The 26,836-nt window shown below is 33.3% G+C and overlaps 1 protein-coding gene across 1 annotated transcript in view; it reads left to right on the top strand.

Annotated features, from left to right (window-relative positions):
- The window catches only part of LOC128990948 (activating signal cointegrator 1 complex subunit 2), a 49,823-nt gene extending 23,253 nt beyond the window's left edge, over nt 1-26,570 (top strand). The window contains exons 8-15 of the mRNA XM_054413624.1: nt 6,629-6,784; nt 7,603-7,738; nt 8,267-8,386; nt 9,203-9,328; nt 10,024-10,124; nt 10,533-10,715; nt 12,040-12,248; nt 26,312-26,570. Of these exons, the coding sequence (XP_054269599.1) occupies nt 6,629-6,784; nt 7,603-7,738; nt 8,267-8,386; nt 9,203-9,328; nt 10,024-10,124; nt 10,533-10,715; nt 12,040-12,248; nt 26,312-26,451 (1,171 nt within the window). The 3' untranslated portion in view covers nt 26,452-26,570. The remainder of the gene's footprint in view (nt 1-6,628; nt 6,785-7,602; nt 7,739-8,266; nt 8,387-9,202; nt 9,329-10,023; nt 10,125-10,532; nt 10,716-12,039; nt 12,249-26,311) is intronic.
- Nucleotides 26,571-26,836: the final 266 nt, after the last annotated feature.

Below are 26,836 nucleotides of genomic sequence, written 5' to 3'. Positions count from 1 at the left end.
GTTCGAATAAACGTACGTTTACACGTTTGTACCAAATTACATCAAAATCGGATCATTTTTGCTTGAGTTATCGTGCTGACGGACACATCTATATATTTAATACACAGTTGTAACACTGTTTAGTGTTTTCTCAGTAATTACTGGACCGATCTACAAGATTTATGTCTCAAATTATAGGGGATATTGTGTAGATTTGCCGAACTTCCTTAGAATTTACGTTTTTTCTAAGGGCTACGACCTACAGCCCTTTAAAGGTCGAGTCAATACAATTCTTATTGAAGAATATAATACACAGTTTAAAAATTATTCGTCAGCTGTTTAATGTTTGTCAGACATTTGTTATTATTTTTATAACCTCACTTTAAGTATTCAATTATTAAACTTGGAGTTTCTGTTTATTAACACACGATTTTGATCAAGGAAAGTGTATTTGTTAACCAATTTTTGAAATGTTTTAGTTTTCCTGCAAAGTGATCTGAAGGAAAGTGGTAATTGAGTTTAAGTTTGAGTATGGAATGTGAAATAATACCCATAGTAGGGAACGGAAACTTATTGTTTTGATCAATATAATTTATTCTCTACGGCCACCAGAATAATCATGGGAAAATCCGCTTGCAAGTTGTACAGATAATTGCTAATGAGTGGGAAACATACAAACATTTTATAGTAGGTGACGAATCTTACTCAAGATCAGTGTTAGACGTTCAGTGGTACCAAACTTTACCTTCTCGAGATGGCGAGTACGCTGGGATACGTGGAACTACAATATATCAGTGAATTTTTTTTCAAGTACACAGGGAAGTTGCTTGAGAAACTGTGACTTACCATTCGGTTCTGGCGAAGAAGTATGTGACTTGATGTTTAATGGCAATGTTGACTCGGGCCATTATAGCGTTATAAAACTTTATCATTAACCCCAGGGCGTGAAAAGTACAAAAAGAAAAAGAAAAGGTAATCATTAACCGGGCGTAAAGAGACATACCGAACGAAAAAAATGTAGAGAACCATCGAACTAAAAAGGTAAAGAGCAGTGTTGGTGTTAAATGTGCTCTGGAAGTCCCTACAAAAAAAATACCAACTCTTTTGAATTGGGGTCGTTAGATTGGATTTGTCACTACTTCAAATCTATGAATTTCGAGTCAGAACAGACTAACTGGGACACAAAAATGTTTTAGTTTTCCTGCAAAGTGATCTGAATTAAAGTGGTAATTGAGTTTAAGTTTGAGGATGGAATGTGAAATAATACCCATAGTAGGGGACGGAAACTTATTGTTTTGATCGATATAATTTATTCTCTATAGCCACCAGAACAATCATAGGGAAATCCGCTTGCAAGTTGTACAGATAATTGCTAATGATTGGTAAACATACACACATTTTATCGTAAGTGACCTTACTCAAGATCAGTGTTCGACGTCCAAATTTTACCTTCTCAAGATGGCGAGTACGCTGGGATATTTGGAACTACAATTTATCAGTGAACTCAGGGCCGATTTACCGAATAGGCACGGTAGGCACGTGCCTAGGGCGCGAGGCAATTGGCTTTTTTGGGGGGCGCCAAACATTTGGAAAATAAAAAAAAATTGGTGGATGTTTGCATGCGATTGCGGTAAACTGTCTAATAATCCCTCGCCGCCGTGTAGACATCGTAATCGTTTCCCGCGTTTGCGGCGAGATTCTTACTATTTTCAGCGGTCAGGTCGTTTAGACATAATTATCGTCTTCCATGATCGAAGTAATATATGAGCATATCCGGCGGTCGTGAGGAGATTATCATCGTCTACCGCGAATGAGGCAAAATTCTGATCTTTTCCTGCGGTCGTAAGGACATTATCTTCGTCTTGCGCGATCGTGATCAAATTCTGACCACCCCTCGCGGCCGTGAAGACATCATTATATCGTCCCCCGCGGTCGTTTGAACATATTAATCGCCTCCGACGATTGTAAAAAAATGGTAATCATCTCCCTCGGTCTTGTGGAGATCATCATCCTCTTCCGCAAATTATGCAAAGTACTGAGCTTTTCCCGAGATCATGTGGCCATTATCATCGCCTTCCGTGATCGCGGCAATATTCTGATCATCCCTCGCGGCCATGTAGAAATCATTATTGTATCTCCTGCGGTCCTGTGGACATATGGAGACCATTGTCTTCCGTGAATGAGGCAAAATTCTGATTTTTTCCCGCGGTCATGTGGACATTATCATTGTCTTGCGCGATCGTGGCATAATTCCGATCGTCCCTCGCGGCCGTGTAAATCATTATTGTACCTCCCGCAGTCCTGTAGACATCGTAGCCGTCTCCCGCGGTCGTGTATACATGGCAATCGTCTCCCGCGATTGCAGCAAAATGTTAATCATGTTCCGTAGTTGTGTGGAGATCATCATCGTCTTCCGCGATCGCGGTAAAATTCTTGCTGTTTCGCGCGTTCGTGTGGACATTATCATCGTCTTCCGTGATCGTGGCAATATTCTGAATATCTAGCGGCCGAGTGTAGACATTATCGTCTCCCGCGGTCACGGAAACTGTTGTCATGCGCGATCACGGTAATTTGAAAACTCCAGGTAGAAATACAAAATTTGCACAAAATTCCCGGTTCATAAAATTCCCGCATGATTCCCGGATTTCCCAGTCGGTGGACACCCTTTTATATATATTGCAAAGGGGCGCTACTATTAGTTGTGCCTAGGGCGCTGACAGGGTCAAAAACGGGCCTGAGTGAACTATACCCTAACTATATTTTTTCGAGTAGCCTCACACAGGGAAGTTGCTTGAGAAACTGTGACTTACGTTTTCGGGTTTGGCGAAGAGGTATCTGACTTGATGTTTAATGGCAATGTTGACTCGGGTCATTATAGCGTTATAAAACTTTATCATTAACCCCAGGATGTGAAAAGTACAAAAAGAAAAAGAAAAGGTAATCATTAACCGGGCGTAAAGAGACATACGGAACGAAAAAACATGTAGAGAACCATCGAACTAAAAAGGTAAAGAGCAGTGATGGTGTTAAATGTGCTCTGGAAGTCCCTTCTAAAAAATACAATTTTTTTTAAATTGGGGTCGTTAGATTGGATTTGTCACTACTGCAAATCTATGAATTTTGAGTCAGAACAGACTAACTGGGACACAAATATTTTTTCCTTATGTTGTCACAAGGGGAAGGTAAAATGAACTCCTTATCAACATTTTGAGTTTATGGAAACCTTATCAACAGCGACTTTAAAAAAAGTATTAAGGGTCAAAAGAGACAAAAAACTATTTGAGTAAAATATAATACAAATCTGCATTTGAAATGGCCAGTTCTAAGTCTCACTTGAATCAACATCTTTCTGGTAGTGGTAGTCTACATAGTTTTAAAATCCACGACTCCTTTTCCATCAAATTGGACCGTTAATACCCTATAACATTGAACAAAGTATGCCCAACTTTATATATACGACGTAAACACAGCTTTTACTCACAGTATGGTTCAAAGATTCGTGAAATGGCTGATGCGTGATTTACATGTAGGCTAAGTGACTATCTTTATTCCATACAACAAATGTAATGAAAAAAAACGACAAATATAGGAATATACTTGAGCAAACTATCTAAATAGCATAAATAGCTGCTTATTAGGTTATCAGCATTGCCCAGTTCGTATACTATTTATTTTTCAAATGAAACTCGAATGAATATAAAACATTCATTTGGTTAAAATAATATATCGGTTTGATTAACATAAAATAGTTTATACAGGCAAACTATCAGTTCTATTTCATGTAAAAAATTAAACAACCCCTAAATAAAATACAAAGATAAACAGTATTTGTTAATTATTATTTCTTTTATTGATGACAATATTCCCGTGGCGGAGCACGGGCGGTTAACTAGTATATATATATAAATTTGAACGGATGGTGTTTTTGGCCTCTAGGGACCTCAAAACGAAAAAAAATCGGTCCCGCGTCCAGGTCTTACCATGAGTACTACGGTAATAGCTTATTCCCTATATGGGAAATTCGCTAAAAATTAACTTTTGTAGATATTTAAGGATGGGAGTGGAATGTAAAGCGATGGCTAAGAATACTGTAGTTATTGATCCAACGCATTAAGTTACTGTGTAATATCTGTGTTCGTATTGCTCGAATGTATCTTAAATCTTAATGTATTGATTATTAATTGTATTTATTTATTATTTATTCATACCTTTTAGGATTCATTGAGGTTATATAAAATACATTGCGGTTGTATAAAAATACATTACCTATACTTAGTATTTTGTAACTTTTACAGTAAGGAAAATAATTTCAATTAATCAATTGAATTTTATTATAGGCCCTACGTATTTCAATACATTAAAATAACATATAGATGCAAAAATACATTAAGTTGCCTGACTAACTAACCTAAATCTCTGTTGACCAATAACTAACAAGTCGAGTTTTGGTGTGATTTTACTTTATCAGTTTACATCGTGATTATAAGTTGTAAAGTTGTAAATGTTTAGTTTCGATATTTTTGATTGTGCCTCGACTGTAATGTGACATTACTTTTAGAAACTTAAGACACTATTTTTTAGCCGGTTTTTGTGAACTTCATTGACTGTTTCCCAACAACGAATATGGCGGGTTTGTCTTTATCACTTTAATCGTATTTATTAGTTGTAAAAAATTTACTTATTTAGTTTGTAAACTGTTTTATGTGGATATACTTACTTAATTTGAGGTCTGGGACATTAAATTTAGCCCGTTTTTGAAACATTTCGTCATAGACTAATTAACAAACGATTTAATCGCCAAATAAAAAAGACACAGCAGCATTTTATAGAAAAAACTATAAAATATTTGTTTTTATATATTTGCCTTTATAACTATGTATATTCGTGTAGGGGAATAAGTTTACTTTCATTTTATATAGTTGGTATGTGGGGTTTAAAAAATAATATATACCTGTGAATAACAAAATGTTTTTCTAGACAAATATAAACATTTATTAAAAGTCATAAACATCTATTGAAATGATCATTTTTAAACAATTCTTATTTCATTTGATCTCCAATATTATTGCCTAAAAATGTTTACTTTTACTTTATCTCTTGATAACACATTTATTTGGTTTTTGAAATTTGTTGTGCAAAATCGTGAAACTTGTCATTTTATTGTTGTTGGGCCATAACTTTGTATAAATGGTAATTGGAATCTTTTTACATTTCCATGTAGGGAAATAAATTCCAAACAATGTGTATATCTTATGAAACATTTTTGGTTCATGCAGCAATTTTTCTACCTACTGTCAATATTTTCTACAATATTTTTAATATTTATTTTGTTGCCATTTTCAAATTACGAAGTGTCTTCATTTCATTACGAACACTTCAAGTTGGAGATAATAACGGTTCATAGGTTTGGTCTGTTGGTTTAGTTTTTATGAATTTTCGAAAATATGACTGCAAAATCGCCAAAAATGCCTTGCCACTACAGAGTTCGCCCATTGCAAGTTTGAGGGTTAACGAAACCAGCTTTAAAAATCACACTATAAAACTACATTATTATAAACACAATTATTAATCGCGCGTAGATGCTGGGCGACATATGTACTGCCGTGCTAGGCTACCGTCGCGCCTCGCACCGATGTATCTCCGCTACGTCACTGTGGAGGGGCGGGGGAGGGGAAGTAGGATCAGGCGGCGACCGCTAACATCAAAGGAGTGAGCCAGCCCTTGTATATCTGTAGCCCTGGACTAAACCTTCCGATTTTGATTAAATTGGGTATGTGGGTACTAATCCATAATATCTCAAGGTATTTATTTCATTTAAAAAATTATTTAATGGTAATTTTTTACCAAAACCCATAAAACAAAAAAATTGATGTTTACTAAAACGACTTGGACAATTTTGTAAAAAACAGCCTCACACCGTAATTTATGCACACCGATATAAACCAACTAACTTGTAGCAGTGTGTTACAGAAAATCAGTTTTACATAATAAATCTGAAGTATTGATCTACTGGTTTTTAACCTAAAATTCTAACTTGCTATCCTCACAGTAAATTAAACCATTGACCATTGGATACTGAAACAGACATCCCATCTATATGGAACAGCTGTCGCAAATTTTTTTATTAAAAAAGAATATAGTTATGTGAGCCAGTCATAGAATGTTCTAGGGTCTAAAATTATATTTATACCTTATTTATTGTTGCTTACCAAGAAGATGGGTAATAACAGTTGCTATAGCTCACCATGAGTCATTCCATTAGTTTGACTTTGTTAAAAAGTCTGTGTATTCAACAGAAATTAGTGATTTAGATCAGCACAATCTGTCGGTGGCTCACATCAGCTACGACGATTTTGGTTTAAAAACTGGCAACAACTTAAAACATGGGAATGGAATGTCAAGTTGTATTATAAACAAAACATAAAATAACTTTCATATGCGCCTCTAATTTACGATACCTTTTTATTCTCCTAGGACATTAGGCACGAGCCCGGGATTGTTTTTCACATTATTTCAGGCTAGACATAGGGGTTGTGGCATTATCACCTAGATAAAATCCATTGGTGATTTGGTGTGGTACATGCTGATTATAAATTTTACTGTCAAAAACAGTTTTTGAATTCATTTTTAAACAGTTTCTGTATTCCAGGGACCATCTAACTGATGAAGAGTTGAAAATAAAAGTGGACATGTACATGAGCACTCTCACAGACTGTTTGTCAGAACATACGTTTATAAGAGACTACAACTCGGCCTTCCCTATCCACGGGGAACTCAGCATGCTCAGTGAAATCTGTCCTGAAATGTATCCTTTACTTTAAGTGTGGTTACAACTTACAAGTGAGATATTTTGAAAGTCAGAGAGTAAACTGATTAGGTAGAATTGTTATGAAATGGCGATTTTCTAAACAAAAGGAATTTTGTTAAGTTTTAAACTAAGAGCTAAGTCCTTTTTGGTCTGATTTGAATATGTAATAATTATGCTTCTGATGGTCTGTTCGCCCATTGCAAGTCTACCCAGCCAACTTTTGTTTGTTGACGTTTAACTTTCAATTTTGCTTGTTCTATATTTTGGAGTTTTTTTTATTTTGGTTCACGTTTAAGTTTTTAAAATGAGTTTTTAAATCTGTTTAAAGTTAGATTTCAGAAGCTAACAAAAGTATATCAAATGTTAATTGGGCTTTGGGACAAAAGCCTCAACAAATTAATTTGCAGGCAAAGGATTTAAATTTTATCAGATCACCTGTTACCAAATTCAAAGTGAAAATCAAAGCAAATAACTTTTACCAACCAATTATTAACCAATTAATTATCAACCAATTAATTATTAACCAATTTACTAACCAATATAACTTAAACTTTACTGTTTGTTCACAAAATAATCAACTATGAAAATCTTGTTAACCCTTTCAGTGCTATGCGACGATATCTCGTAGTGCGTCTTTTTTCTGAAAAGTGCTATGGAACGATCTATCCTTGTTTATGTTCCTACTGCAATGTAATAAAAAAAATAGTATAATTAATTAAAACGTCCATTATATTAACCATAAGGGTTATATTATATTAACCATATGGTTAGAGGTAAAAGTAATATTTACTACAGTTTTACTTAACTTGTAACAGTGATTCTTTAAAGCTTGATTTCATCGTGGAATCAGTCGCTTTGTTATTTGAACCTCCAAAAAGACGGAAAAGAAGTTCTGCTACAGCCTCAAATGGTGTCAATCCATCTTCAAGCAACAGTTTTCATTCTCTTGAGGTATTTTTTCATTAGCAGTCAGATGCATGCCACTTTTTTCATTTGTCTATTAGAGCATATAAAATCTGTAGATCTAGGCATTCTAAAAGTGCTTTGAAGTAAAAGTTCTCAAAAAGAAATCTTTTTATTGAAAGATATTTTGGAAATATAGGAAGGAAATGTGCACTGTAAAATATGCACACAAAAATATATAAAAAATGAACTGTAAAATAGTGTGTTATCTTGTTGATTCAAAATTGTCATGGTTAATGCTTGGTGTTTTGTCAAATTCCCTAAATGGTATGGTATTTCACAACTTCTCATCAATGTTTCTCAAGTGAGATTTAAGTTCAACAAATTATATAAAAGTCCCTTCGAGCCAATTCTTAAAGATGTGCCTTTAATTGAATTACTTCAAGATACTTCAATTAATAAAAAAACTAACACCATTAAAATTTAACTACATACTCATGTTGGAAATGTAATTCGTGTGTTTTGACAACAAATATGTAAAGGGAGACAAAAATAGTTGAAATTTACTGTTTTTAGGGCTCAAAACAGGAAGCAAGATCAGGAAGTACAAAGAAGAAAGTTGTTGGAGTAGAATTGGAGTCCCTCATTACAGAAGTCAAAGATATTCTAACTGAGCTTGGGGATGGATTTGTGGCTGTGAGTTTTCTTCATAATATTTAGTTTGTGTTGGTATTTTTCCTGGTAATAAAGTAGATAAATATGAATGAATAAATATGAATGAATCCTAGACAAAATTATAGACAGTTAATCTACCTACTGTTAGCTTCGTTTATTTTAATTTTGGTAATTTTTTATATTGTGGACTTATTACTCAATTTAAAACCTTAGTCTGCCAATTCTCTGAGATGGGTTTATACACATCATCACTCACTACAATGAACCACTCTAAAGACCAGAGTGCGTAGTTAGATTGGAAATGCAATCAATGACTTTTAAAACAAAAGTCAAAGAGTTTTCTAAACATATATCCTTATCTTGACATTGGCTTGAAACTTTTTTTTTATATGCTGATCAAATTGTTTCATTATTATTTATATAATATTAGTAAGATTACTAAAACTATCTTGAATTATAGCCAATGGTTCAATCATAAAGATCATAGTTGAGTGAACCTGTCACAGATTGTACTGGTGTTTAAAATTCTACTTTCTACCTTATTTGTTGTCACTGATATAGTGGTGGATGATATAGCTTACAATAAATAAGTCTTCCTATCAGTTTTTTACTTGGATAATAAGTCTGCATATCTGGCAGAAATTAGCAATTTAACTTAGAGCAATCTGTCATTGGCTCCCTTCAATTATGCCCATTTGCATAATAAATGCATGACAACTTTAACATGGGGACGGAACATGTAGGTTAAAGTTAAAAATGTTTGAACTATTAAGGTCAATTTTACTTAGTTTAAATTGTTATCCAATGTTCATAGATAATTTCATATAATTGTTTCAGCAATGTTTGGAGTACTACAACTATGTCAGTGCAGATGTTATCAATGCAGTTCTAGAAGAGAACTTGCCCGAGTGTTTATTGATGTTGGAACGTGATTTGCCTTTGATACCTCCGGATGAAGCGGAGGTTTGTCTAAACTAAAACTACCATTCAACTTTTTGATCGCTTAAGTTAAAATATTGCAGTGTAAAATTTCTTATGCCCTAAAGAAACCTTTTTTTTTAAGAAAAAAAACTCATGTTTACCACAAAATAAGTAGCATTCAAGCGTCAGACGATCGTTCAATAATAAAAACTTTGTGAGATTTAAAAAAAATGTCAAAGGACCCTTTTAAAGAATTGAGTGTAAGAACAATCTGACACATAATGTGCTGTGCTATACCAAAACGTCTGTTACTTTGAACAGCCTTCATAGATGTATTTTAAATCATTAAGAATCTTCCCCTAGCTACAGAAAGGTTCATGACAGTCATACTTTCTTCAACACACATATTTTATTAAACAAAATTTAAATTTCCCATACAAATTCTCAAATAAGGGGAGAAAATAAAAATCTTACCAAGATTCCAACATAAACATAAAATCCAGTTGACTGTCACTAAGAAAATTATAAAAAGTGTAAAAATACTGCTCTATCCTTAAAAACCCTCTGTTTACAGCTTGTAAAAAAGAGGGGTTTTTAATTGATTTGTTTACTTTGTTTTCTTGTGCTTTTGAACAAATAGCTTCAATCTTTCTTTATTTTACATTATGAACTGTTTTATATATTAAGTTTTTAAGGGTTTTAATAATACAATTTTAACTAATATTTGTTCCTTCCAGGCGACCAATGTGTATGAAAGGATCAATGCTTTTGACAACGATGAGTTTGATATAATGACACGTGACCATGTGGATACGTCAAGAATTCACAAAGGAAAAAGGTAAAGTGAGAAAATTAGATAAGTTATCGTACTTTTTTCAGTCTTGTACAGTATTAAGTCTTGGATTAGCCACTATTTATGGCTAAGCGCAAGTTTTCAACTACGTTATTTCCGAGGTGTCAGAACATATCTAGAGGTAGTTGATTATTTACATATTTAACCATACAACTTGTGTGATATAGTTTCTCCAGGGACTGATCCAACTTCATAGTTTTTTTTTTATAATATTAAACTAGTTTTTGTAAGGTCTACTTTTAAAAACTATATCCAAGCTATTTTATTTTAATTATGGCTCTTAAACTGCAACTTTTTTTTCTTTTGAAGTTTGTTCTAGTTCTCTTGTGTAAATGCATCGCATAATGATACTGACTTTAATTATGTCTTAATGGAATTAAAATGTCTATGCAGGCAAGAGAAGCACAAGGACTTGGTTGACATGCTGAATGACAAGTCTCACGTTCGAGAGATGCGACACGTGTATCAAGAGCTCAGCATTGTGGAGGACATAGTGGATTACGACGACGAGTACGATGACACTTATGATGACGTTGATGTGGCGGTCGGAAATGATGATACTGAGACAGCAGAGAGGTACGTTGTTGACTAACGGCCATTTTTATTTTTCTTCTCATTTTGGGAGTAGCGGTAGTTATTTAATGAATGAATGAGGAGGATGTAACATTTTCATTGTTTGGAATGAACTGATCTAGATGGTTGAATGCCATTGACTTCTGAATACTGTAGTTGACATCCTGCCTTCCATTACGATCATCATATTTGCGGCCATCTTTTAACCGCTTGTGCCGCATGAAAATCACGACACGTTCCACTGCCTCTTCTTTTTAGGCCTGTTGAAGCAATTAAAGCTTTTCCGCACTATTCTATACACGCAATTTGATGGAATAACGCTGCTCCTTCAAGCACTGAATTTTTATTCTCAAGATGTTTTGTTGTGATCACAAACACTCTGACTTACTGCATCACTATGTTTCACTCTTAGCATCTTGCTAGCAACCCCTCTACCCAGCCAGAGCCACGTGAACGGGAAAAAATCAGTCTTAAAACTTAATTAACACACTCTGTAAAGGCCGTAGCTTTTTTTATAAAAAAAAGAACATAATTAAATGTGCCACTCACAGATTGAGGTACAGTCTAAAATTATATTTTCTCCCTTAGTTCTTGTTACGGAAATAGTTGATTTGGCATAAGAGACATGATAGTTTATGATAAGTTGTCTTTCCGGTTTGTTGTTTGTCTTGATAAAAATGTCGGTACCAGTAAAACTTCACTACCTCAACAATTTGTAGACCAAGAGGTTGTCGAGTTTGGGGGTTGTAAATTTCTCCAGAACATTGACGTTTTTAATTTGTTTTCAATAAATGAGTACATAACATACTAATTTTTACAGATAAATTTACTACTTGAATAGTTTTACATATTGTGTAGACAATCTTTAAATAAATTTGGAGTATTCAACAATTCAAACTAAAACTAAATGTTCTGTAAAATTGCTTTAATTGTGTGCCCCCGTCAGCTGTTGAGTTACTGGATGTCGAGTTAGTGAGGTTTTACCGTATATTCGAGAGAAATCAGTAATTTACAACAGCACACTCTATCAGTGGCTAAATTATATTTTTTTATTCTTAGACTGGGTACAACTTTAACGTGGAAATGGAATGTCTAGTTCTACCCACAGTAAAAGATAATTATTTATGTCGCAAAAAAGAAAATTTGGAGACGTAATATGAAATATAAAATTTTATCTCAGCCGCTAAACTAAATTTTGTGAAAGGTAGACCCCATTAATTTTTCATTATCAATAAGTTTCCTTGATTTCTGACTTACATTCATCATTATTACTTTGCACCTTAAGTCAACAGTAAATTGATTTTTTCTACCTTTTTTTTTCTTGCAGACGAGCTTTTGTAGTGCCAAGAGTCCTGCAGCAATATAAGAAAGTAGAAGAGCCACAAGACTACGAGGAGGAAGAGGAGCCAGAAAAAGAGAAGAGAGACTTGTTCTGTGAGGATCCTGCAGAGCTGAGAGCAAGAGCTGAGCAGAGAAGACAAGAGGCGAGAGGAAGAGGCCGAGGTCGGGGCGGCCACACACAGCATGATGTCGTAGGTAAGAGTGGAGAGAGAATACAATAGAGTGTCAATTATTCTACTATCTAAGCGGCAAAGCTGGGCCGTTCACAAATTACATAACACTCAAGGAGGGAGGGGTTCGACTTAACGTTACACAGCGAGGAGGGGAGAGTGAGTTTTCATAATCGTTATGGTTACACACAAAAAAATATATTAATTTTTAAGTACCAAAATTATAAAATATTTAAGAAACAGTGTTTTTGGTAAAAATAAATTTAATATCAGTTTAAATTTTGTATTTTTGGTCTGGAACTGATATTCTAGTTCCAAAACGTCTTACCAACTCCTAGCTCTGGTCTTCCAGTTAATGAGGACATCAAAGAATGGATTTGGTAACCCTGGGTTTATAAATAAGATGGCAATCTTATATACAAATTTAACAAATTTGGTTTTTCTTTTCCGAGTTTGTTTGGCTCTTTTACCCAACCGATTTTCATGACTGAGGTCACAAATGTAAGGTATGCACACAAAGATTTCACATCAAGCATCGGCATATATATAAATAATAAACATATAAATATATGCCGATGCTTGATGTGAAATCTGTGTGTGCATACCTTACATTTGTGACACATTATATAACTTATATAACATTATATACATTAGATAACTACAGTCCCAATCGGCTTATACGTAAACAAAATTTGCTCCCCATGTATTTCTTATGGGAGTTAAATTTGGTTTTTCTTTTCCGAGTTTGTTTGGCTCTTCTATCCAACCAATTTTCATGATTGAGGTTTCAAATTGAAGGTGCATGCATGCACAGATTTCACATCAAGCATCGGTTTATTATTTTATCTACTGTTTCACTTGACCAAAAAACTTTTTTAATTCTTACTTCAATTTTAAATGTATCTCACCAGTTTTAATTATATTATAAATCATATATATTTTGATATAAGAACCTTCAGAGAAATACCGACTGTCATTTAAGCTTTTAGTTATTCAAATCGGCCGAGTTTCAGCAAAAGCAAGGTGAACAACCGAACCTATTAATCGTTTTAATGAGTTAAGTTTAAGACTCAATCAAAAATCATAAATTTGATTATCGGATGATATTTATTTCAACGCTGTGGGGCAGTTAAGATAAATTAGAATTTTGTACTGTTAAATTAGTAAATTACTGTAATGTGCATTTTGTTCAGAAGTTTTGGGTACATACAATTGGTGATTTTAGCAAATTTCCCTACAGGGAAGAGTAACTACTAACTTAGGTGGCACAGTAAGACCTTGGCCCGGGACCGATTTACTTTTTCATTTTGATGTCCCCAGAGGCCAAAAGCACTATTCGTTCAAATTTCATATGTTATGTGTGTCCGTGAACCCAATAACTTGAGTAATTTTTGTCTGATTTTGATGAAATTTAGCTTTAATGTGTAGGGCTGGATAAACTTGACTGAGTTTGCGAACCAGCATGATTGGACCATGGGAACGGGATTTATGGGGTAAAAATTTGGTTTCCATATTTTTTATCCTTAAAACTTCAAATTTTTCAATTTCTTTCCTGACCATTTTACGGAGCTTAAAAAAATAATAATTAAGTACGGCATATTGAAATGTTTTCATGCGCTCAAAATAACTGTAATTTAAAATTCCCATGTTATATTGATATATATATAAAAAAAAAACATTTTATCACCCTCCTTGCAAACCTAGGTCTTCATTAAACTTAATGTGTTTAAATAGATTAAAGTTAAAATCAAATCAGGCGAATGGAAATTCGCTTAATCTGCAGGTTTGCTGCGGCTAGGGTATTTTTTATTGTAAATGTAAAGGTGTTTAGATATTGACCCCTCAGCAAAGGATGGCGGTCTGGGGGCTTCCCCCCCCAAAAAAATTAGAAAATTACGTGCTTAAATGAGCAATTTTCAAGCTAATTTGGGACATACAAAATCAAACTGACCTAGGTTAATGTGTACTAACTTCCCAGTTTATTTCAAGGTTCAAGACATTTAAAAAAAAATTTACTTAAAGGTTCAAGACATTTAAAAAAATTAACTTTAATAATTCAGTTTTTGCTTTATTGAAACTTATGGAATTGATCAGTAAAAGACGCCGCTAATCCGACGGAGTTTAAGTCGAGACTGTAGGTGGTCAGTACTGCCCAGTAGGTACCTCCGTTATCAGATTGCGTTCCTGCCATCATACTTCCCTTCTCCAGTAAACTTATCAAATTAAAATCTTGTTTAGTTTTTATTTAGCACCTTTGACTTATAGGATTATTTAGATAATAAAAATATATTCTTTAAGATGAATCACAATGTTACAAGTTTTTTTTATGCTGGTTAACTATTAGAAATGTTGCCACTTACCCATCGCCTCAGAAAGAAATAGAGACTGATACATTACCAAACTAAGGTATTTTTGTGTTGAGTATTTACCTGATTTAATTTGGAATCCTATGGAGATGAACTGGATGAGTTGTTCTTTGACCGTTTGCTCAGAAGTTGCAAGGGAGATGATTCTTGTTGCTTGTCTAGAAGAAAAAACACGTTTAAGTGAGGATTATGTTTTATCAATTAGTATTATTGCTGTAGTTATTGTAGGAACTAGTCATTAGGGATATTTTCCTATTGATATTCTTATTGCTAAGTTCCATTTTACTTGTCTTTATTTGTATAGTAGTTGTTTGCCCGTTCTACGTACGGGAATCTTGTAGTAAGTTGAAACCTTATATTCAGAACAGGAGTTGGTTTGCATATTTAGTGTGCATTTTTCCAGATATGCTGGCAAAACTATTACTGTATAGGAATACATATAAACCTTCGCAACTACAATATCTGACAGTTTCAAAGCCAAAACGAATGCTTCGCAATTAAATGTCACCCTATCGTGTTAGTCCATATTTTAAATCTAATGATAAAAGGAATTGCTTTATAGATCTATGAGGCATAGCCCTAAGGTAGGCCTGTAATTGAAAGTTACTTTTCACACTGGTTAAAAGTAGTTAAAATACTACCTCAACCTCACTACTGCACACTTTATTCAGGTTGAAATGTTCATTAACAAAGGAGTTCTTGTCTTTTCCACGAAACACTGAGAAATAAGGACATTAATGCGTTACCAACAGACATACACACACAAATACAGAATTGAATTAGGGTATTTGCTACGCTTTAACCAAAGCAAATTACAAACAAAATAATTATTTGCAAGTTTTTATAGTGTCATCGAATGTTATGATAATCGTTTTTAGGCCTAATCAAACTGTAAAATTGGTGTAAATCCGTTGGCAAATATATAAATAAGTAAATAAATACACAGTCCACAAAACATTTATACTTTACAACGCCAAGCTTTAAAAATTCATAATGGTTTTCTAAAAAAAAATCTTTCACTAACGTTTTATAATTTTCTTAGCATAACAAACATTTTGAAGTACAGACAGAAAACGCAAAAATTATACAGTAAGACATCAATTAAATTTAATAAGAAATAAGGTGCATCACTACGACCAATTCAAACTGTCCTTCTAATCAAACTGTATTATAGGTGTTAATCCGTTGGCAAATATATAAATAAATAAAAACACAGGCCACAAAACATGTAACATGTAACGTAAACAACGTAAAGCTTTAAAAACTCACTATGGTTTGCTAAAAAAACTTTCACTTGATGTGGTGCAGTACCGAAGTTATTAATCTCCCTTGGTTTTAATTTTTTTTTAGTTTTCGAAAATCAAAGTTATTTCCCATTAATAGGATTATTTGTAAGCAACTTTTAATGTTAACATATTAATGACAGTTTGAAGAAACCACCTTTATCCAAACAAAGGTTTCTTATTTAAAATATTACCGGTACGTAATCTCTAAACGGTAATCGGTACATATATCTAGCAAACATTCGGAGGAAATGTTACAAAAAACGCAAAAATCTGAGGTTATGGACGTTTTGTAGTTTTACTTCCTAAGTAGGAAAAGTACCGATAGTTACTTATACTATAGTTGTAAATAGTGATGTGTTTGTACGTAAAAATTATTCTTACTGCTACCACCGGTTCTAAGGAAAAGTAGCAGTACCATAAACCAACGTTTACATTTAAGAAAAGAACTATAGTACTTACGACCAATTCAAACTGTCCTTCTAATCAAACTGTATTATAGGTGTTAATCCGTTGGCAAATATATAAATAAATAAAAACACAGGCCACAAAACATGTAACATGTAACGTAAACAACGTAAAGCTTTAAAAACTCACTATGGTTTGCTAAAAAAAACTTTCACTTGATGTGGTGCAGTACCAAAGTTATTAATCTCCCTTGGTTTTAATTTTTTTTTAGTTTTCGAAAATCAAAGTTATTTCCCATTAATAGGATTATTTGTAAGCAACTTTTAATGTTAACATATTAATGACAGTTTGAAGAAACCACCTTTATCCAAACAAAGGTTTCTTATTTAAAATATTACCGGTACGTAATCTCTAAACGGTAATCGGTACATTTATCTAGCAAACATTCGGGGGAAATGTTACAAAAAACGCAAAAATCTGAGGTTTTGGACGTTTTGTAGTTTTACTTCCTAAGTAGGAAAAGTACCGATATCGTTGTCGAAATGTAAGTAAGTAGAAACCAAAAGTGACACATTGGAAAAGCGAGTTTAGCTACAGGTTACGATCACAGCAAAATCAGAAACATCTTCCAAGATCGCAGCAACATCCACGATCACCCAATGCAGTAGGGATTTTTTACTTTGCACTTTACACAACTGTTCTTGAAGCACCGTCAATGAGTGGAAACCTTTTTTGTAAGCTATTGGTGATGATGATTAAGAACATGTAAGTTTCCCAGCACTAATACAACACTGATTCACGGTATTTTCCCCGGTTATCAAAACTCAAGAACAATCGTTGCACTTGCGATTAATTAAACCGGTTAAGTAAGGCACAACGTTTTTAATCGCACTTGGTTTGGATGTGATAACAAAACTTGATCGAAATGGTTGCGGTATTTGTAAACAACTTTTAATGTAAACATATCAGTGACAGCTAGAAGTGAGAACTAATCCAAACAGCTGATCGTTATTTCATAAAATGTAATAGTAAACATTGGGAGAAAATTTGACAAAAATCGAACAAAATTGGGTTTTTGATGGTTCGTTATTTTGTTATCCAAGAAGCGAGGCCATGTTACCGGTACGTAATCTCTAAACGGTAATCGGTACATATATCTAGCAAACATTCGGAGGAAATGTTACAAAAAACGCAAAAATCTGAGGTTATGGACGTTTTGTAGTTTTACTTCCTAAGTAGGAAAAGTACCGATAGTTACTTATACTATAGTTGTAAATAGTGATGTGTTTGTACGTAAAAATTATTCTTACTGCTACCACCGGTTCTAAGGAAAAGTAGCAGTACCATAAACCAACGTTTACATTTAAGAAAAGAACTATAGTACTTACGACCAATTCAAACTGTCCTTCTAATCAAACTGTATTATAGGTGTTAATCCGTTGGCAAATATATAAATAAATAAAAACACAGGCCACAAAACATGTAACATGTAACGTAAACAACGTAAAGCTTTAAAAACTCACTATGGTTTGCTAAAAAAAACTTTCACTTGATGTGGTGCAGTACCAAAGTTATTAATCTCCCTTGGTTTTAATTTTTTTTTAGTTTTCGAAAATCAAAGTTATTTTCCATTAATAGGATTATTTGTAAGCAACTTTTAATGTTAACATATTAATGACAGTTTGAAGAAACCACCTTTATCCAAACAAAGGTTTCTTATTTAAAATATTACCGGTACGTAATCTCTAAACGGTAATCGGTACATATATCTAGCAAACATTCGGGGGAAATGTTACAAAAAACGCAAAAATCTGAGGTTTTGGACGTTTTGTAGTTTTACTTCCTAAGTAGGAAAAGTACCGATATCGTTGTCGAAATGTAAGTAAGTAGAAACCAAAAGTGACACATTGGAAAAGCGAGTTTAGCTACAGGTTACGATCACAGCAAAATCAGAAACATCTTCCAAGATCGCAGCAACATCCACGATCACCCAATGCAGTAGGGATTTTTTACTTTGCACTTTACACAACTGTTCTTGAAGCACCGTCAATGAGTGGAAACCTTTTTTGTAAGCTATTGGTGATGATGATTAAGAACATGTAAGTTTCCCAGCACTAATACAACACTGATTCACGGTATTTTCCCCGGTTATCAAAACTCAAGAACAATCGTTGCACTTGCGATTAATTAAACCGGTTAAGTAAGGCACAACGTTTTTAATCTCACTTGGTTTGGATGTGATAACAAAACTTGATCGAAATGGTTGCGGTATTTGTAAACAACTTTTAATGTAAACATATCAGTGACAGCTAGAAGTGAGAACTAATCCAAACAGCTGATCGTTATTTCATAAAATGTAATAGTAAACATTGGGAGAAAATTTGACAAAAATCGAACAAAATTGGGTTTTTGATGGTTCGTTATTTTGTTATCCAAGAAGCGAGGCCATGTTTTTATAGCCAAAGACACTCTCACTAATCCAGTAAATACAGAAAAATGATTAGAACCTTGATCGGTACTCTAGTTTTCTAGGAGTAGGCCGCGTAAAATGACATTTTGGCGTTACAGACGGAACCAAAGAATGGACAAACCAGACATACAGACAGAAATTGAGATAAGACTCGTTTCGGCTTTCTTAGGCTATGAAACGTAAAAATAACCAAAAACTGCATGATTCTAAGCAATGTACAGACAAAACTGTAATTTTATTTATATAGATTTATATAAATGAATAATAATTTCTTAAGAAAGAACATTGCTTTTGGTTTTACCCATTCACTATTGATGGCTGTATTTTTAATTACACTACTGTGAGATGTAGAAAGACATTTCCTAGATTTTTACAGATTGATTATCTGTAAAATTTTTACTTTTTAACATTTTTATTTCTGCCTAGAATGTAACATTCCTTAAACACGAGCACTATCAAAATAACCATGGAAAGCTACCTGTTGTAGGGTTGTGTCCAGAGTTTCCTTTTCATTCTTCTGACTCAATTCAGAGTGATAAGGCCTTGATAAATCTGCAGCCATGTAGAAATAAATACTTTGTTAAAGCGGAGTGTGAACTGTGTTGAGTTGCCTCGTCTGACACCTAGAACATTTCTGGTCCACACTCGAGGAGTGAACAAACTACTATTCTGAGGTGTAATGGTTCTTTGAAGTATGTTGACCAGGCTCGTAAGCGGGTAACTCCTTCACCCAACTATGTGTAGTTTGTCACGGTGACAGATGTCACAGGGAGGGATACAGGCGGGTTGCAAGGTGGTCTGAAGACTACGGGTCAAGACAAGCGAGTTGTAAAATAACATGTGAAGAAAATCTGAGAATATTCATAGAGAAACTAGGTCTGAAGTTTTCAGGGATATGAGATGATTGCATTGAAAACGTTTAGGCTTTGTCAGATAAAGTAACCGCATGGGACAGGGCCGACACGTCACAAGTCTCCAATGAGTCCTATAAAAGACTCTAAGAGGAAACCGGCAAAATGTCCTTTGGACCACCCTGGTGTAGTGTGTGTGTGTCGAGAGTCTTTCGAAGATTATTGAACAGTGTTGCTAAAAGGTAGCTAACATGGCTACAAGCTGTAGGTGTAAGTCTCCTCTCAAGCAATCTGAAACACAAGAGAAAAAGAAACATGAACACTAGGTACAGTACTTATTTTATTTCAAAGTATTATGTCAATAAAAGTACTAAACGAGTATGATTAAGGAGTTACAAATATTTTCAAATATTTTCAAAATAAGAAATTTTGAAACATAATTTCTGCCACTTGCATAAGCTAAATACTGTACTTGCTGAGGTAAAGTTGTTGTGAAAAGGATACGGTTTCAATGAAAACATGTGTTAAATTGATAAATGTGCTTTTAATAGGTTGATTTGTAATATTTGACTTACCGGAACTGAAACATGTGTGAGAAATATAGTTATTTACATGATTCCTCCTTACATGTTGTTATTTCCTGCTCCTTCATAGAATTTCGTGCCATTGAACAACCAAAAGCAGTAACATTGTATACTTCATTATTTTGTTTTGTAATCAATAAAATATCAGATTAAAATGTTTTTTAATACAGATCCTAAGGTTCCAATAATTTGACAACATGCTCCATTACATCAAATATACCCCTGTGTAATTTGAATACATCTTGATGTGTGTAATTTTGTATTATCAATTATTGAGATGGGTTCGCTACCTATGTGCATATTTTAACCCAAATAGTTTAAAGTTAGTGTTCCTGTGTTTGCAGTTGTTTGAACTCTGACTACCATTATCTTGTAAGGTTAAACCTCATAACCAACATTTACTGGCAATATTTTGTTTATTTCTCAAATATTTTTCAAAGCTTGGCTCTTTTAATTTTGCCTATTGTTCGTGAAAAAAAGCATATACCAAACATGAGGACCATCCTAATCAATATAAAAATAACATTTACACTTCAACCAGCTAGTAAATGATTCTTAAAATTGTTATTTTATGTTAGGCACATTAGCTTAAAAACAATTAAGTAATAGCAGGTAGGTAACTTCTAACAATTTTTGCATCATAAAATTGGCCTATAAATAATTAAACAGACTTACCTTGGTCTTATTGCTGTTTTCTTTCATCAGAGACACTGAGCTACTTAAAACTAGTTAGAAAGTATTAAAAACTTGTAACATTGTGTTAATTTAATGCAACATAATTTTCATTTTAGAAATATATAAATCAGTATTAAAGAAGTTTAAAATTTTTTTTTAGCAAAACATTTCTTATCAGATCTCAGTTAAATCATTGATTATTGGATACTGAAGGTTAAATCTAATAGCTGTCCATTCAAAATAAAATCTGCCATTAAAAGTATAGGCTTAAGTATTTTTATTTTATTTTATGTAAACAAACATCAAATAAAACATATAGTTTTCCAAAATAAATCAAAATTATCTAGCTATTGATAACTAAGAGGCGGTTCACGAGTACGGGGTTTCGTGGCCCGCGGTTATCGTTGATCTCGACCAATTTTAACCGACGGTCAAAAAATGGGTTCACGACATAGAGCGTTAGCCGAGATCAAGCTTAGCCGAGACCAACGCTGGCCGTCGCTCAAGAGCAGGGATTAACTGGGAATTTTCGTTGGGAGGTTGGCAACAGCCACCTGCCGGGCCGCTGCTCGCGGTCGACGAGCTCCAAAACAATAGGATGACGTTACGTCATAATGATTGGTTCATAAATTATTATAATTAAACAGAGTATTTACTGATATCGTATAAAAGGTTGTGGATATGCACTTGAATTCATTTTATACTTAAGTTTAAGGTTACTCAATTTATCATTGAATTATGAATAATATACTTTTACTGAATACTTTGAATTGGGAAAATGCAATTATGTTTTAAAAAAAGTTTATACAAATCTTAGTAATGTTTGCAATAAAATTCTATTACCAATTATGTTCAAAAATAAGACATACTTTATCAGGTTTGCAGTTGTATCAAAACGTTCAAATTATTTAATAAAATGACTGCTCTTTTCAAAGATTTATGAATATCTTTTATGTATGAGTAATTTGTATAAAAAATAAATTTGGAGCAACAACTGGCTATTATAGGAGCCGATATGCCTTCATACGTATACAGTAATAAATGTAAATATAAAATGGCAAACCTACAATAACATTTTATGACACCAAGATCTTTTAAATCGGTTCACAATTGGGGCTACAAACAGCAGGCCTAAGAACTAAACCCCTAAGAACATTTGCGCGCGCCAGACGGGCAGAGCGCAGCCCTAAGCATGAGAAAACAGGTTATAATTTTAAAAAATATTTTGTTGTAATACAAAGTTTTTTATATTTAACTATAGAATTAATCTTTTACCTCAGCAAATTGAAGCAATTTATTGTAAATCCCGATATGACAAATGACATTATCAGATGAAAAGGTCTTTCTTTAACAAATGTTAAATCATAAACATAGTAATATAAACATATAATTTAAAACATACAAAGTAAAATTTGGATACTTAGTTAAAATGACCTATGTTTTATATGAATTTTATGGCGGAACAATAATTGTACTAATTTTATACAATAAAAATTCTTAGACAAACCTAACAGTGTTTGATGGAACCATTTTCATTTTGATATTATTCAGCTGAGATAAAAGGATTCAAAATTGCTAAAATAAATATAAAACATTTACGCAATAAGATTCGATGGCAATTTAAATTTATATGAATATGTTAAGCTATTAGTTATATTTTTACTTAGTAATAATTAATTAAAATGTCTCAACAGTTACTTTTTACGATGTTTTGCATGTTTTCGGCAATCAGTAGTAAAAAAATAAAAAAAAATAAATATCATGTTGAGGGTAATGAAATTTTTCAGAATTTAATGGCGAATCCGAATATAACATTCTTTTTGCTAACAAAAAAACAATAAACGAGCAAATGAGATAATCCCGACATGATGTCACCTTAACCCTGCCCCCTAGCAGGGTTAAGTTGAAGTCCAAAACCATTGTTATTTACGCCTGAGATTATCCAGTTTGCGCTAGACCATGACTCGTGAACCCGACATTTGGCCCGGGGTTTTCTCTAATTGAACCCGTGAAGCCGACTTTTTGCGCTCGGGTTTATCCTTGTCATAATTGGGTGAAGTTTATCTGTCTGCGCCCGAGCGCGCGTAACCTCGTACTCGTGAAGCCGATTTCTAAGCCGTGGCGCAAAAAAACTGGCTATAACTGGATTTTGCGCTCGAACTAAGGATAACCCGTGACTCGTGAACTGCCTCCAAGTGTATAGATAATTTCTAACTCAATATTTGATTCAATATAATAATAGACATCTTCAGAACTTCCTTATACACATTAGTTTTCAAAATTTATTCATTTGAGTGTTGATGGAATGCAGTACTACTCTACATTCCTTAATGTAATTTTGAAACGTGTTCATGTTTGCAAGTTTAGTGAAAAAGAGCTTGGAACTAGGAAGTCATGAAACAACCAATAGGCCTAGTCTTCAATAATAAACTTAAAATGGACCAGAAGGTAATTGTTTTTCCTTATAAATAAATTTGATGTTTTGTACATTTAAAAAATGATATTTTAACTTAAATAATTAAGGATTTCCTATCTCAATCAGAAAAAAAACCTTTGAAATCAAACTTATGGCTAATCAAACTACAATCATAGAAATGGGATGAGTTTAACAAAGCTAAGATAGAAATTTGATTAAGATACTTTTAATTATGTCCAAAATAATCAACGTTCTCATAATTGATTCGCAAAGCTAAGAATACAATTAAAACTTATCTACATGTTTCTAATTTAAAGTTTACTCTTCAATTTCTTATTATTATTACTCACGATACAGAGAGCTTGTGACTTGTTAAAAGTTCATTTCAAATATGAATTTTGTTGCTAGGTAACTTATTTTTATTTACGATTCTTTGTTCAAAAGTTATATGTTTCTGCTATGTTTTGCTGTAACCAAGGTGAAGTAAAATGTTAAACAAAGTATTTTCTTGATTGCCTCAGGTGGGCATCAAGGGGGACGTGACCCCCCACTAAATTTAGTTCTAGTTTGAAATCTTGGTCTGATTTTGGAATACATTTTCTGTTTGAAATGCATATCGGCAATAGTTGAAAGGGTATTCTTGCAAATCAATAATGCTTGGGGAAAAGGTAGAATATTGATGCGAAAGTCCATTACAAAAACAAAACATCAATTCTAGTTTTTGTGATTATGCCAGGAATTAAACCTGTGCCCCCATACCGAAGTCTGAGACTGAGACATTAACCAAACTGTGTTACGACAATAATAGGTTTTTTACATACCTCCGTCAAATAGTCCAACGATTAATATTGTTCATCAGCTTAGGTAGGTACATGTTTCGTTGCGAAGACCAAATTTTCAAAGCTTCAACTCGTCAAAAACACATTTAAAACACGGACAACACGAACACAAATGTTTATTGTGTATTCGTACCATTTTAATGTTTTTTTTTTGTTTGTGTCGTCCATGTTTTAAATGTGTTTTTGACGAGTTGCAAGCTTTGAAAATGTCCTGCCATATATGGCTGAAGGTGTCCGTCGTCTTCCAATCTTCCCTACTTTTCTCAACGTATCAAAAAATTGTCTAACTCGAACGATCCCAAGTTTTTCGTTTGCCACAAGTGTATAGACTACAATGAATTTGGTTGAACGATTTGCAATAACAATAATTATTAAAGTCCCTGGTAGGCCTATAATCCTACTAATATTGTATAGTTTATATATGCAGGGTGGTCGCGAATAAGCGTTAAACTTTTTATTGGGTATAAGAGGAGCATAAATGGAACTTGTAAACGTGGTTTGAAAAAATATATCTCATAAACACCCCCAGAGAAGAGTTGCTTAAAATTTTTTGAAAAAATTGCATAATTGCAAAAATGTTGCATTTTTTGGGTTATTTTAAAACTTTCATCAACATTTAACAGTACCATCGCGTTCTCCACAAAATTTTGTATAAAAATACATGTACTTCAACTTGCCTAAATCTGCATAACCTTATGCATAACAGATAAACCTCGATAAGAAATCAACCTTGATAACAAGTCTTATTTTATAATCCCTATTGTCTTGTTATCAAGTTTCTACTGTAGTTCGACACCCCTTAAGACCACAAAGTGTCGATTTATCGAGGTTCTACTGTACAAACAAAAAATAATACAAAACAGAGGGGGGGGGGGTTAATATGCAACTACTTCAGGGCTTATCATTAATTCTTTATCATCACCTTTCAATACAATGTGTTCTACCTACATCCTTTCGTATTTTCTCCAATAAGAGTTTTGATAGTGTTCCATTGTTTCTAACCCTCCGAGTGTTATTTGTCGCTGCAGCGACTCACAAACACTGTTTACGGCGAAAGCTCTATGACTGACAAAATCGGATTGAACTGGATCGAGTTAGGTATCGTTTTATTTTACAGATTCAGAGCTTTCTCCGGAGGTCTGTCTCTAAGCGCTATTCATTTTAGTTCCGAAAATATTGTAGCAGACAGCTGACGTGCGTATTTGTAAACAGCTTGATTAACCTCGTACCGATGACTGATGTGTTTTATTACGTTTATCATTGTTTTAGTGTTAAAAATAAAAAGTAGTGATATACGTGGTGCATTATAAGAAGATTTAAGTGATTTTGAAGGGCTGGTTGATGATCCTGAAGAAGTAGGTAGTGATATTGATGTAAATTATCAGCCAGATTCCTAGCTATGGTTAGGCTATGCATTCTTAGCTAATCGCTATGTACTGAAATCTGTTTTTTGCCCATAACTTATTTATTTGCAAATCTACTTCCTTATATTACTATATATTTGTAATCCTCATAAAATTTAGAACAAAGTGGCTATTTTCAAATATTTATAGGCCTATAATTTATACAATTTCATTGAGCGCGAACTTATTTTTTTTTTGAAAATTTTCCAAAATATTTATTTTACCTAAAAAATTTTTTTGAAACAAATGTTCCTTATGTTCTATGTATAATATTGAAGCCCATGATTTTCCAAACAAAATGGTATATAGAACAGTATAATTAACATTGTTTTCAAGCTTCTCAGATCCGTTTTAATAAAACCTAGCAAATGAGCAAAAAATAGGCATATAATTTAGAGGTTTAGGCATATAATATAATAGAACGTAATAGGCATATAAATTGTTTTGGCAGACATTAAGGCCAAAACAAGGGACACTCGGAGGGTTAAGATTTTAATTGTTTTCGACTAATATTTTGCTGTAATATTCTTTCTTTGCAAATCTTATTTGGTTGAATACATAATTTTTTTAAACATTATGTTTATTCTCAAGCTCTATATTGTATGGCTGTTTTTACATTACATTTATTTTTTTCTATTTTTTGTCATTATATGTATTTTGTTATACATCTTTTTCTACACCATGTCAATATTTAACCAAGATAAAGGCAAAATACCCCTGGAGTTACCTTATTGTCTACTATATAAATTTCACTTGTACAAAAACTAATTCAAATGTAAATGATCAATTACAGGAAAAGCCAAAGGACAAGGACAAGAAAAAGAGGTTGTCAGAAATCGGGAGTTTAAAAATACCAACAAATCTTCCCGTGGTAATCACAACCGCAGAGCAATGGCAGCTAAGAAGAGGAGACAAGGAATGTTTCCATCGTAATTCAATTTTTTTGTGTAAAATATATTTTTCCTTTCCAAGAAAGTTATTTTTGTTAAGTTATTAAGTTTGAGCTTACATTGTTGTGCTATTTCCAAATATATACTTTATAATTTTTGAAATTTTTTTCTTATTACTTTTTATCCTTCAAGCTGTTCTTTACAAGGCTAGTAGACAGCCTGATTACCTGTCCCTAGTGTATTTCAAGTTATCTGAAAGGTAACCTGCATCTGTCTACTGGCCTCGTGTAAACACAGCTTGACAATTATAATATAACCATAAATAAGAATATATATATATATATATATATATATATTACATTAAATATGTTACAAACAGTTCTTGAAACAATAGTAGGCTACATTACATACGGTAGATGGCGGGAAAT

The sequence above is a fragment of the Macrosteles quadrilineatus genome, unplaced genomic scaffold, assembly GCF_028750875.1.
Source record: "Macrosteles quadrilineatus isolate MER2022 unplaced genomic scaffold, UCM_ALF_1.0 Scaffold_3__2_contigs__length_128488019, whole genome shotgun sequence".
Lineage (NCBI taxonomy): Eukaryota > Metazoa > Arthropoda > Insecta > Hemiptera > Cicadellidae > Macrosteles > Macrosteles quadrilineatus.
This window is presented reverse-complemented; position numbering and strand designations above follow the sequence as displayed.